We start from the raw sequence: 12,096 nt of genomic DNA, 5'->3' as shown, positions 1-12,096 counted from the left end.
GGGACCTGCACCCTCCCTAAGTGGTTTACAAATCAGCTAAGCTTTGGAACACCTGGGTTGAGAACGGGCCACCTGGAGCAAGATATAACAACTCGAAAAGTGGATGGTTCGATGGAGCGACTTTCGTAAACTGGTTTGAATTTCATATGCTCCCCATCCTAAAGAAACTGGACGAGAAAAAAGTTCTGATTGGGGATAATGTTAGTTCTCACTTCTCGCCACGTGTGCTTCAACTATGCGAATCGAACAATATAATCTTCACGTGTCTTCCCCCGAATTCGACCCACCTCACACAGCCACTCGATGTAGCATTCTTTGGGACAATGAAACGTAACTGGAGAAAACTTTTGCGGGCTTATAAAGAACAAAATAACTCTTCTGCATCGACCCTCCAAAAGGCAGATTTCCCACTCTTGCTTCAGAATCTCTTAGATAGCCTTAAGGAGAACCAAAAAGTCAATCTCCAGGCCGGATTTAAGAAATGTGGCATTTATCCAACCAGCGTAGAACCTCTGCTGAAAAGCATCAATGCTGTATCCAGTTCTCCTGTTGCCATCGAAGACAGTTTCAAGGGGTTTTTGAATTCGAAGCGAGTAGTTGTCTTGAAGGGTGGAACACGGAAGAGACGAAAGAAGTTCGACATCCCTGCTGGATCCAGTATTACGGCTGAAGAGATCCATGAGTACGAAAAGCGGAAGAACGAGGGTCAGAACATCACACCAAAACGTCCGAAGTTGAAAATTCATCCTGGTGGCCGTACGGCAACGAAAGAAGGTCACAATAAGGAGAATGAACCCCCAAAGAAACAGCTGAATATGACTACCAGACGTAAAAAACAGAAGTAAATTTCTGTTTATCTTTTAATATTTGTTGATCATTAATAAAACTTGCTTAAAAAGGCATGTTTCATTGTAATTTAACTTTTGTTTAGAAGGGTCAGAATAAACTCTTCAAAATAAGCGAAATTTGTTATACCTTATATACACTGACTGTTTTCAAGGGAGTTTGCAATCACCTGTCTTGTTTCTGCATGTTCTTGAACGAATTCTACATGATTAACCTTTTGAAATGATCAAATAGATAAGTCCTCTAAGATTTTTCGCCCACCTTGTTTCTTCTTCGTTTTTTCCAGAGGGAGGAGTGGTCTCGAACCATCATAGAAAAAAACCTTACCTCCAAAAATCACAACATGCCAAATTTGGTTCCATTTCCTTGATTAGTTTTCAAGTTATGCAGAAATTTATATTTCATTTGTATGGGGCTCCCCTTCCAGAGGAGAGAGAGGTCTGGAACCATCATAAGAACCTTTCCCGGCCCCAAAAACCTATGTATACAAATTTTCACGCCGATCGGTTCAGTAGTTTTTGAGTCCATGAGGATAATTCAAACAGAAACTCATTTTTTCAGGTATTGATTTGTAATTTTCGTTATTTTTGGCCGACCCCCAATCTCTAATAGTCCACATAGCTCATGGACGGCCCAATACGAACTGTTTCACAATATTATTTATGTGTATTGCACATAGATGCTTGTTCTACGTTGTTTTATAAGTATTTAACATGATGTTATGTTTTTGGCACAATGTCACCCCCTAGAAGGGGTGAGATTGTGCCAAAGTTCATATACTTATAATATAATCAGAATCCATTGTAACTAAACCATCTCTACGGCAAGTGTTAACTAAACATTGAAGTATATATTGACAGGCTTTGAGTCAATTTAATTGCTAAATTGTGTGTGTAACAGGCTAAAGAACGAAAAGGCATGCTTTTTTGGCACAATCTCACCCCGGCAGACGGTAGTAGTGGAATAAGGATGGAATAAACGTGGCGCAAACGTATCAGCAGCATTGCTGACAGCAAGTGCAGAATAAAAGTGGAATGAATGTTGCGCAAACGAATTAGCAGCATTGCTGAGAGCAAGTGTGGAATAGTGATGGAATAAGGGTCGAATGAAAGTTGCGCAAACGTATCTGCTGCGTTGTTGAGAGCAAGTGTGAAATATGTGTCGATTAATCGTCGTACAAACGTATCAGTAGCACCACCAAGAGCAGGTGTGGAATAAAAAGTGCTTGATGGCAGCCAATAACACCAATAACTTGAATGACACTTTATACTTTACACTTTATAATTTATATAAATTTATATTAGGTACACTTTATTTCTTTTTTTTACAGAGTAAGAATAGAAAAAATTTTCATAACCACTTTTAGCCGAGACAAGTCTTTGCTGGTCGTGGCAATCCTTTTATTTGTTGTTGTTTGGACGGTATGTATCTTCTCCCTCGGCGTGTCGTTATCCCTCGTCCAAGGCAACCAGCTCTGCTTGACGCTTTGCGAGTTACTCACAATAGATTTGCTCAGCGAAATGAATAGCGTCGAGCTAAAGCCACCAGAATTGTTATGGTCGGGTGGCATAGTGGCGATACCACCACTGCTGGTAGCGACGTACCGTAATCACAGAGAACAGACATCCAAGCGAAAGGTCCCCACTTGGATAAAACTTATGTCAAATTAGTTGGGAAACTATAGTGATGGTGTCGCTAAAGGCGCATGAAATTCTACACTAAACTCACAACAGCTAGCTTCTGGCGCTAGCATAACGCATATAGTCTATATATACTAGCGCCAGAGAAGCCAAAGGTTGTCAGTGGGCAAATCAAATGAATCATTTAGTTGGGAAACTATAGTGGTGGTGTCGCTAGCATATTAGGTGATTTTAATTTGAAATTTTATCCAAAAATTCCCGAAAAATTTGTTCCTGAATGGATGTCTGTTCTCTGTGCCGTAATCGCGTGACCAGCTCCCGCTGCCGGTGCGCAAAAACCCCACTTCTTCTCGTGCCATCTACTGCTGCTTTTTGTTTTTTGGATGAAAAATATACGTGCACAGACAGTGAGTGACTTAAAGTAGCGATAAGCTCAGGAAGTAGTACTATATGCGTAAACTAAAGACGGGGTGTCAAAAGTACTAGCACGAACCACTTCTGCTGTTAACTAATCACTGCTGCTGCTAACTAATCACATCACTGCTAACTAACTGACCAATCGCACACAATGTTCGCAGCTAGCCGAAAGTTCTGGATTTCCAGTTTCCAGTGAATTTCACTCAGTAGTACCACAGAGAACAGACATCCAAGCGAAAGGTCCCCACTTGGATAAAACTTATGTCAAATTAGTTGGGAAACTATAGTGATGATGTCGCACAACTGTTATGCAGTTGTGGTGCGTTATATACGAGCAGATTTAAATTTCTCGACAAGAGGTGTTTATCTCCCGGTGAGCTTTGGTCTGCTAATCCCGGGAAGGTTATTCCCAGATAACACAAAATCGTAATAGAAAGTTCTCATTAAATCGTTTTCATGTCAATTTCACTTTGGACTTGTATAATGATTAGAGTATGTCAAATCGAAGTGAACAATAAGTTGTTTTGCAGTCATGCGTGTCTTCATCGTCTTCATATACAATTTGTTCTGGCCACACTGGTGAGGCCCTCGCGCAACGAACTTAAGTTGACAGCCATGCTAGCTGGCAGTCGGATGGTTGTCAGAAAAATAAACAAGTCAGAAGAAAATAAACAGTGGAGAGAAGAAAAGTTGTGGAAAATTGAAAGTCATCCTAGATAGTTGAAGTTAAACTTGTTAATAGGGAAATATAAAGCTAATTGGAAGATTTAGAAAGCATAAAAGTTGGACAGATTTCTTAAAGTGAGTTTTAAAGGAAGCGCGAGAAGGATAGTTGTTTTGTTCGCGGAAAGTGTTTAGGAAAAGCAACATAGTTTGAGTAAGTCTAATGAAGAGAATTTGATGGACTTTGATGTTTTTACAACCATTGATTCATAACTATAGGTACGAGTGTACATACGGAAACGATTAAAACGGAAAAGTAAAAACACTACAACACTACAAATAGCGGAATTGTGAGTAATTGATAATGCATTATAGTAACAAATGAAACTAAAGCCGGAAATATATTCATTAGGGTGGTTCAAGTTGAACGACGAACGACAGGAAAAGAAGTTCACATAAAGGCAGATAGAAAACAATAATGTGAGTAGAAAGCAAGAAAAACATTAAGACAAAAATAATACTAACGGTCGAAATATATTTTTAGTTTTGATCGACGCTAAAAAGGCTCGAATTGCAAAGATCGTTTTTTATTCTGCGGCGTCACAACACAATTCATAACTGTGAATTATAAAGCAGTATAGACGATTGCAATATTTGATTATATCTTAATCTTATATTGCGACATTTGCTCCTATTTAGACTACCCCGATTTACACGATTATCACAGTCGAATCTCGCACACGATTTTGCTCAAAGAAACTGAACTGAACTGAAGAAGAAAGAAAAAGAAGAGGAAGAAAGAAAAAGAAGAGGAAGAAAGAAAAAGAAGTCAAACTCACTAGTAGATCAAACTAAAAGCCACTCTAGTGTCAGATTAACAGTGCAAAATGCGGTACGGTGCATTAAATGATTATCACAGTAGTCTAAATAGTCATAAAAGGGGCAATATTCAGGAGTATTTAGTTGCGTGTTATAAAAACTACGCAAAATATGTTACACATCGAAATTATGCCGAATGCCGTAAATTTTCTCATAGTGCATTACCTATAAGTACGCAGCCCATGCATCTGCAGTAAAAAAACATGCAAAGCGACATTATACTAGCTCTCAATAGAGGCACACAAGAAAGTACTCTCTAAGCTTAGCTCTCAAAAGTACTCTCCCTGACTGCTGCGAAGAACAAAGCAGTTTCCGGTGAACCATTAAAGAAAAAGGTCGCCACAATATCAAGGCACAATAAATTATTAGTTTAGTCCATGATCTACAAGTTAATCGCTGCTGAACACGTTTGTTTTAACTCGGTTGCCTTAATCCAGTGAAACTAAGTGCCGTAAACAAGATTACCTCCACGGATAGACCATTAATCGGTCCACACTCGCATTTGGACACAAAACGGTACAAAGTAGCTATTAAAATCACATGATTCCTATTGGAATTGAGATTCCAATTGATGCATACATTGGATTTCACAGACAGCAGACGGTATTTCACGTGCAAGGTCGTACAGCAGAACAACGATTCGTAAATCTTCCGATTAGAGGTAAAAATGTGATACGCACGCGGATGAATGTCGTACTTAACCTAAATTTAATCTGCAGTCCAATACTAAGCACTTCATACGGTTCACGGGTTCACACGGAAAACTCATTCCAAGGCACGCAGCAGGTCAGAACAGAGTCAACACCTTTGCAGAACGCAAACAGAAGCCCTCAAAAGGAGGTAAATAACAAATCCTTTGATGCAGGATGCAGGCAGATAACGCAGTGTTTGTTACAGGGCTTTTTTATTTTGGATGCAACTTGGCAAGTGGACGTCGTGACTCTAGCGTACCAGTTTGGCAGGGCGAAGAGCGCTCATGCGATCCACCGAGGACGATCATCGTTTGCAGCGCGGCGAGCATAGCCGATCGAGAGCCTCGGTGCATACGGATTAAGTTTTACGGTGAACGTCACTCAGTGACTCGAAGCTAAGCGGCGTCGGTGAGAGCGACGACTGCCGATAGAACGGCTGTGACGATTTTGCAGTAGCATCATTCTCTAGTATCTTCGTCCGGGTGATGGAGTCATCAGATTAAGTCTACGTTGGAGCACCGTTCATCCGTCGAGGAATAGTAAGCCGTTATTATGGGGCCCCCAACGAAATGCACAGGTGATATGTAAGAGTAAGCAAGGAAAAGGTAGGAGAGACAGGTGTAAATGGCGAGCTAAATAGATAGTAGTAAAATGTATGTTTTGTTTCACTGTCGCAACCATTATCGAAAGCTATTCTGATATTTTGAGCAAGGTACTTGGCTTGAGGGCATCTATGCGTCTCGTGAGTGATTATTGGCTGGCCGGAACGAACTAAGAGTCTTTTTCTTTTACGGTTTTGGTTTCTGTGCATGTATTTAGGAAATTGTAACAAATAGAATTACAAATAATTGTCAAAATTTTCGCACGTAAATCGCCTCCACTTTGGTACATATATGTTCTTATATGGCGTAAAATATAACTTTTTCGTTCAGATACGATTTAGTATACCTCAGTTGCAATCGAGATATACAAACCAAACGGTTTACTGGGTTGGTTTCATAAACCATATCATACCTGACCGGGAACGTGTAACGGCAAATGGCCAATCGCTTGTATAATGGTGTTTGGTTTGCCTGACACATACAGCAAATAAGGATATACTACAAAAGTTCAATTCAATGGACAAAGTAGTCTAAGTCCCCCCTAACAAAAAAAAATCTTCAATGATCCATTGCAGGGCCATTTGCTACGATCCTATTCCTATTGATTCTAACAGCCTCTCCCAGGCGAGAATGCATAGACCTTTGCATGGTACCTGATCTCAACTCTGGTTTGAAGTTTTTGTGTGGTTTGTTTTGATTCCCTTTGTAACCTAAATTTATTGCTAGTGGATTTATTACTAGTAATTCGTTCCGCTTGTTTGCGGAAACCGGAAATTCCTGACTTTTCCGAAGCAGAAAATGATAGAAGTTTTGCACAACATATATTTCTGTCATTTTTGCAGTTTTTTGCGAATAAGTAATCAAAACAAACCACACAACACTGTCAAACTTGAGACGAAAGAAAATCACTGACGTCTGCATGCAATGCTTTATAAGTATCACCATGAAAAGCGGGAGAGGAGACACGAAGGGAATCCCTCATTGCCATGTACGGCGATTTGAAAAGTCCCCGAAAACTGATTTGATAAATTAATTATCATTTTTAATAGACGTGTTATCATCTCAAATTATTACAAGAAAGCATCTGACTAGTTAGATATTTTCAATAATACTAGCTCTTTCACTTTTTCATACTCAAAATAACGCGGAAAACTTAAAGACACTTGTGATAGTTTCCATCGTGTGATACCAAATCGATTATTTCTTCTATAAAATACTCTTAGGAAATGCTCATAGCTTGGCGCGACAGAATCCATGTCTTCCAGTGTGAATACATAACGTTTTTCTAATGCTATAAAAACTCCTTTCAGTTTTGGCAGCTCTAGCAATAAATTTTCCAATGTAAGAACAAATGCTTCCGTTATGGTGTCATCGTATATAACTGAAATTAATAAAGCACATAAGTATGTATATATAGAGAGTATTTAAAACCTACCATCAGCAGTTACTACATATTCCACATCTTGTAACAGTTTTTTTAAATCATCAGAATAATCTTCATATTTAACTGTAAAGTCTAGCTCAGTAACGACCACGTTACAATCTGGGTCTGACAAATGGGAGTTACGTGTAATGTTGGATTTGATAAGCTCTAACAATCCTCCAACATTGATATCTGATTCAACAATATTCAAGTTATCATTTGAAAATTTCCGTTTTTATCTCACTTACCGGTGCAGATTACTTCGCGAGCGAAAAAGCTTGACACTATGCTAGTTAGTCCTACGCCTGATCCCAATTCCAGTATTTTTCTATTTTTAAATTTTTTTTCGTTATGTAGAATGTAATCTGCTAGAAGCAGAGCACCTCGCCAAATTTGTAACCCTACCAGATTAAGATTTGTCGACTTCTGATGCTCTATAATATTACATATTTAGGAATATTTTATAATGCATTTTTTATTAAATAATTACCTATTTCAATTACACCTTGTCGTTTCCTTTCTAAAAGTAAATCTCCATCTTTGTCGGCCAACACGCAATCCTTGTTACTGTTTTCACTATTGTCGGCAATTCCGTTTGAAATTTTCACGCTACCTAATTTTGTTTCTGAGCTCAAAGATTCGCTTCGCTCATAAAAACCATTATTGCAACACTTCTGATTTAAATCTATTTTCATATCTTTCTTGCCTTTCCTATTTTGACGATCTAACTGTTCTCCTCTACATGGATACGTAAATGTAAATTTAGAAATGCTGTCTGTAAAATATCAAAATTGAAATTGTGTTTGCAGGTAACATTAGAAAATAGCATCTTACTTCCATTTGCCGAATTGGTCGTAGCAAAATCTGTCTCCGCATAGAGTTCCGAAGTTACTTCAAACGATGCCATCCGTTAAATAAATCGTTTCAATTCCTAATGAGACAGCAATATCAGACTTGATTCAACAGATGTCTAACTCATACCAGCTTTCATAAGTACCTATTGCGAATTTGTAACCGGAAAACTAAGAGCGGCAATTTTGGCACCCCGAGAGAATAGCTAAACGCTACTGCGCTATTACACTTCACACTGAGCATCAAACTGAGTGTGGAACAAAAGAGCAAAACTTTGTATATAAATAATCTTAGCTTGAATTAGCAAGCAATATCTTGCTTTTCATAGGATGCTGCTTGGTATATAGTTACCATAGTTACCTATACGCTATACAGTCAACAAAACAGCTGGCAGATAGTCACCACAGGTTGTACACCGTAAACTCATATTGTATTGGCATTTTATCTTACCTCTTTGTCCTGATGTTTGTGTTCTAATGATTAAACTGTTATTACTGACGGTTTGTACCTAAAAAAAATTTAAAATGGGATCAGATGGATTCGACTCGAACAATATACCTACCCAATCAACAGTAACAGTTCACAGTGCCAAACAACTTTGTTGATAGTTTCTTTTGGCCTGCCTGTTGCAAGTGGGCAATATTTCAAACAATAACAATTTCTCGACTACGAATTGGTGTTCATTAAGGCATGTCGAACAGCATTAGTGGATCCATTGATACAAACAATGATCATCACAATACGATGTTATTGACCGTCAACGCGGTAGAACTCTCTGGCCTTTCTGACCAGGAGGTATGCCGCGAGCAGAATTATCTGACCATCACTGCACTTTCTGTACGCTGTTTACACAACAAAATAAAAGGCCTTTCGCTCGCAAATTAGCAATTATCACCAACACACACTCATCTGAGGGTGGGTTTGCCGTGAAAACACGAAATTTTAGCTGTACGCTTTCTGCTTGGACGTCTGAATAGGGATGTCAGTCCTTGTTCAGATGTTTCTGTAACAATGCGAGAATAAAACATGAATATACATGAATAACATTTATGGCCCCATTAAAAGTATGTACAAGAGCACATAATTTTCGACTATAAGATATGAAACAGAATTTTTATAGCAGTTCACACTTAAATATAATTTCTACGTCATATACCTTTTATGGGCTGTCTCATAATAAATAAGAATTTTCTTTTGATATTTATATTTAAGCAAATAAATATAATGTTTTAAGTAACATGAAAAGTATGTGTTCAGGTCCTATAATTGTTATAGGTTTAAAGTTTTATAAGTGTACACACTAAATTTTTTTACCGAACACCGCAATTTTTTGACGAAATAAGAACTGCTGGATGTTCGGTAAAAATTTCGTTGATGCCAAACGTTACAAAAGGTTCGAAAACGTTAACGGGAAATTAGCAGTCATTAACTTTTCGTCGGAGAGCTAAATTTCGGAAGCAGTTTTTGGGTCCAAAAGCGGGATTATGTATATATAAACGTAAATACTGCATTTTTCTTGCGAATCTGAACACAGCGAATATAATTTTATGAACAGAATTTTTGTTTCAAACAAAAAACTGCTTTTGAAGTTGACAGAATCGATGACGACTAATTTCACCTTAATATCCATCATCGAATTTTTTACGGAAAGTTCAGCAGTTTTAATTTCGTCAAAAAATTGCGCTGTTCGGTAAAAATTTTTGAGTGTGTATACAGTTAAATGAAAGAAAAACTTTTTCGCGATTAACCCTCTCTCCCAGATAGTAGCACAGATATTCCTTGACTTCCGGTACTACAATCAGCCGATTAAATTTTAGGGTATTGCAAATTGCATTAAAAACGCGAAATGCAAAAATCTTGTTAACAGTTTGCAAGTAAAATCCCAGTAGCGAGCTATCAAATATTTGTCAACTTATTGTGAGTGTCAATTCTATTAAATTGACATCAATTATTGAAAGCTCGCTGCTGGGATTTTACTTCCATGCTGTCTGCAAGTTTCTTGCATTTCGCGTCTTTGATGCAATTTGCAATATCAAAATATTGCGGCGCTTATAATAAATCCTCCTGCTGCGGTGGTGGTAACGCGCTCAGGAGATAACCGCGATACAACCGCAAAATTAAAATAAGCCAACTGTCAAACAGAACGAGTGAGAGTTATTTTTTGCTGAAGCAGCATAGGAAAATGAACTCTCACTCGTTCTGTTTGACAGTTGGCTCATCCGCCCCTTTCAAATGTTAGTCGACATATGATCCGCTTCTGTTTTGTTATATCTTTCAACTTAGTCAGTGTAAAATGCATTACAAAGCTTTATACACACTGTGTCCGAGTATAATATGCAAGGTGCGTGACAATAGCTTAAGTAGATTTAATAACTATTTCAATACTTGTTAATCAAACATTTAAGCAAAAAGTATGCGTGTTCGATTGGCTCCCTTTTGAAAACTCTCGCTGCTCGATAGGCTCCCAAGATGGCTACTTCCGCGTATCTCTCATCTTTGAGTATTTCTAGTTAACACCCAGATAATCGAGTACAGGTTGTATGTCCATTATCCTATTAGCTTGTTTTTGAGTCGATGACGGCGTTGTTCATGCAACGTATAATAATCATGTGTTTCGAATATTATTTCCGACCCCGAGGATAGCCCAACTATAACGAGCACCCCAACTGACGAACTAATAACCGCTTGTAATAGTATGTAGATTAATTTTACTAATACCAACCAATTTCTTCTTGTTCCACACGTCACTGCAAAGTTCAATGTCAGCGTCTAACGCTGACGATTCATATGCTATGAACGTCAAATTGTGAGAGTTTTTCAAGCTTGCCTTAGTATATATCGGAGATCGACTATTCAAGTAAGCTGGATAGTCAGGCAGTAGAGGCCTATTTATAGAACTTACAGTTAACACCAGTAGGTCAATCGTCTAGGAACGATACTTTCGCTTTTGAGTCAATCCACACGTGACGCTACGTTGCTCTGGCCAGATGCGGTAATAGCCATTTCGCCAGTTTATATTTAGCAGCCATTTACGTCGCTTGCATTTATATCCTATTGACGATATCATATTCATGCATCGTTTGTCTTGTGAGAAACAGCACTACCCAATTGATAATTGTTAAATCACGACACGGGGCCGAATTGAGACCAATACCGAATTCGTTTATCATTCTGCTTCATCAACAAAGCGAAACCAAAAAGTGTTTTGACGTAGGACTACGTCTTACGGCAAGTTATGAGATAGGTTGTCATTCCAAAAAATCGAAAAATGCGAGCGTCACGAAAAATGAAAGGTTTTGAGCGCTAATAGCTCAGCGGTTTTCTGATCGATTTTCAATATTCTTACACCAGTCGATCGGAAAATCTTCTAAGAATTGACCCAAATGAAGAAAAGTATGGATTCTTGATGTTGAACTATTGAAAAATTGAAAATAATAAACCTATGTTTTACCAGAATTCTCGCTTCGTGATTGGTTGGAAGATTCTTTACAATGATCTAAACCAATACCAATTTGATATCTGTGCTTGGGAAGTAAGCCCAAATATCCTCATTTCAACAAGACCACAAGTGACCAAGTATCCTCATTTCAACAAGATTTCTTAACACCGCGGTTCAACTTAGACCATTTTGATGTCCTTGCTTGGGAAGTACGCCAGAGAGAGTAACAAAGCCCCCTCGTGCCAACAGATTTCTTACGAATGCGATTAAACCTAGTCTAATTTGATGTCTGTGTTAGGGAAGTGTGCCAGAAAAAATGACACAAGTTCGTTGTCCCAACAGATCGCAAATTCTTTACTGCGTGACGATTAAACCTCGGCGAACTTGATATCTGTGTTGGAAAAATGTGCTAGAGTTGTACTATTCGGTAATCATAAGACTCTGTATGAATACGCATGCTTGCCGTTTCACTAGAAGTGTAGTGAAAAGATGTGCTGTTGATAAAATAGGATTGAATTGATAAAATCCCTTTATCGTGGGAAACCATGGATAATAAAAACAATCTTTAATTTCAGTAAGGTAGCAGGAAAGCAATACAGTGGACCCCCGTTCGTTTGAACGATTCCTCATGCAAACTAACGGG

General features: G+C 38.4%; 1 protein-coding gene and 1 long non-coding RNA gene across 5 annotated transcripts; one reads left to right on the top strand and one right to left on the bottom strand.

Moving 5' to 3' along the window:
- Positions 1 to 3,677: 3,677 nt before the first annotated feature.
- LOC128738474 (uncharacterized) lies at positions 3,678 to 4,090 on the top strand. The gene is made up of 3 exons (XR_008412117.1): positions 3,678 to 3,780; positions 3,846 to 3,916; positions 3,979 to 4,090. It is a non-coding gene; the product is annotated as an uncharacterized LOC128738474 (long non-coding RNA).
- Positions 4,091 to 5,952: 1,862 nt separating this feature from the next.
- LOC128734661 (methyltransferase-like protein 22) lies at positions 5,953 to 8,846 on the bottom strand. Of its 4 annotated transcripts, none has more exons than XM_053828954.1 (8): positions 8,577 to 8,846; positions 8,375 to 8,522; positions 8,160 to 8,261; positions 7,997 to 8,093; positions 7,653 to 7,937; positions 7,411 to 7,596; positions 7,175 to 7,354; positions 5,953 to 7,120 (listed from the first exon to the last, which is right to left on the bottom strand). In XM_053828954.1, exons 4-8 carry the CDS (start codon positions 8,067 to 8,069, stop codon positions 6,828 to 6,830), a joined length of 1,017 nt encoding a protein of 338 aa, XP_053684929.1. In that variant the 5' UTR covers positions 8,070 to 8,093; positions 8,160 to 8,261; positions 8,375 to 8,522; positions 8,577 to 8,846; the 3' UTR covers positions 5,953 to 6,827. The 4 variants fall into 4 exon arrangements, with proteins under 4 accessions (XP_053684929.1, XP_053684930.1, XP_053684931.1 ...); XM_053828955.1 differs by having other exon boundaries at positions 8,465 to 8,522; XM_053828956.1 differs by lacking the exon at positions 8,160 to 8,261 and having other exon boundaries at positions 8,465 to 8,522.
- Between the last annotated feature and the right edge of the window lie 3,250 nt (positions 8,847 to 12,096).

The sequence above is a fragment of the Sabethes cyaneus genome, chromosome 2, assembly GCF_943734655.1.
Source record: "Sabethes cyaneus chromosome 2, idSabCyanKW18_F2, whole genome shotgun sequence".
NCBI lineage: Eukaryota > Metazoa > Arthropoda > Insecta > Diptera > Culicidae > Sabethes > Sabethes cyaneus.
This window is presented reverse-complemented; position numbering and strand designations above follow the sequence as displayed.

Excerpts from the sequence above, each read along its gene's own strand:
- LOC128734661 (XM_053828952.1), bottom strand. The coding sequence starts at position 8,069 with ATGGCATCGTTTGAAGTAACTTCGGAACTCTATGCGGAGACAGATTTT. Across the intron at positions 7,355-7,410 it reads TCGCGAAGTAATCTGCACCG|ATATCAATGTTGGAGGATTG; the intron begins GTAAGTGAGATA and ends TTGTTGAATCAG. Across the intron at positions 7,121-7,174 it reads ATATGTAGTAACTGCTGATG|TTATATACGATGACACCATA; the intron begins GTAGGTTTTAAA and ends TATTAATTTCAG.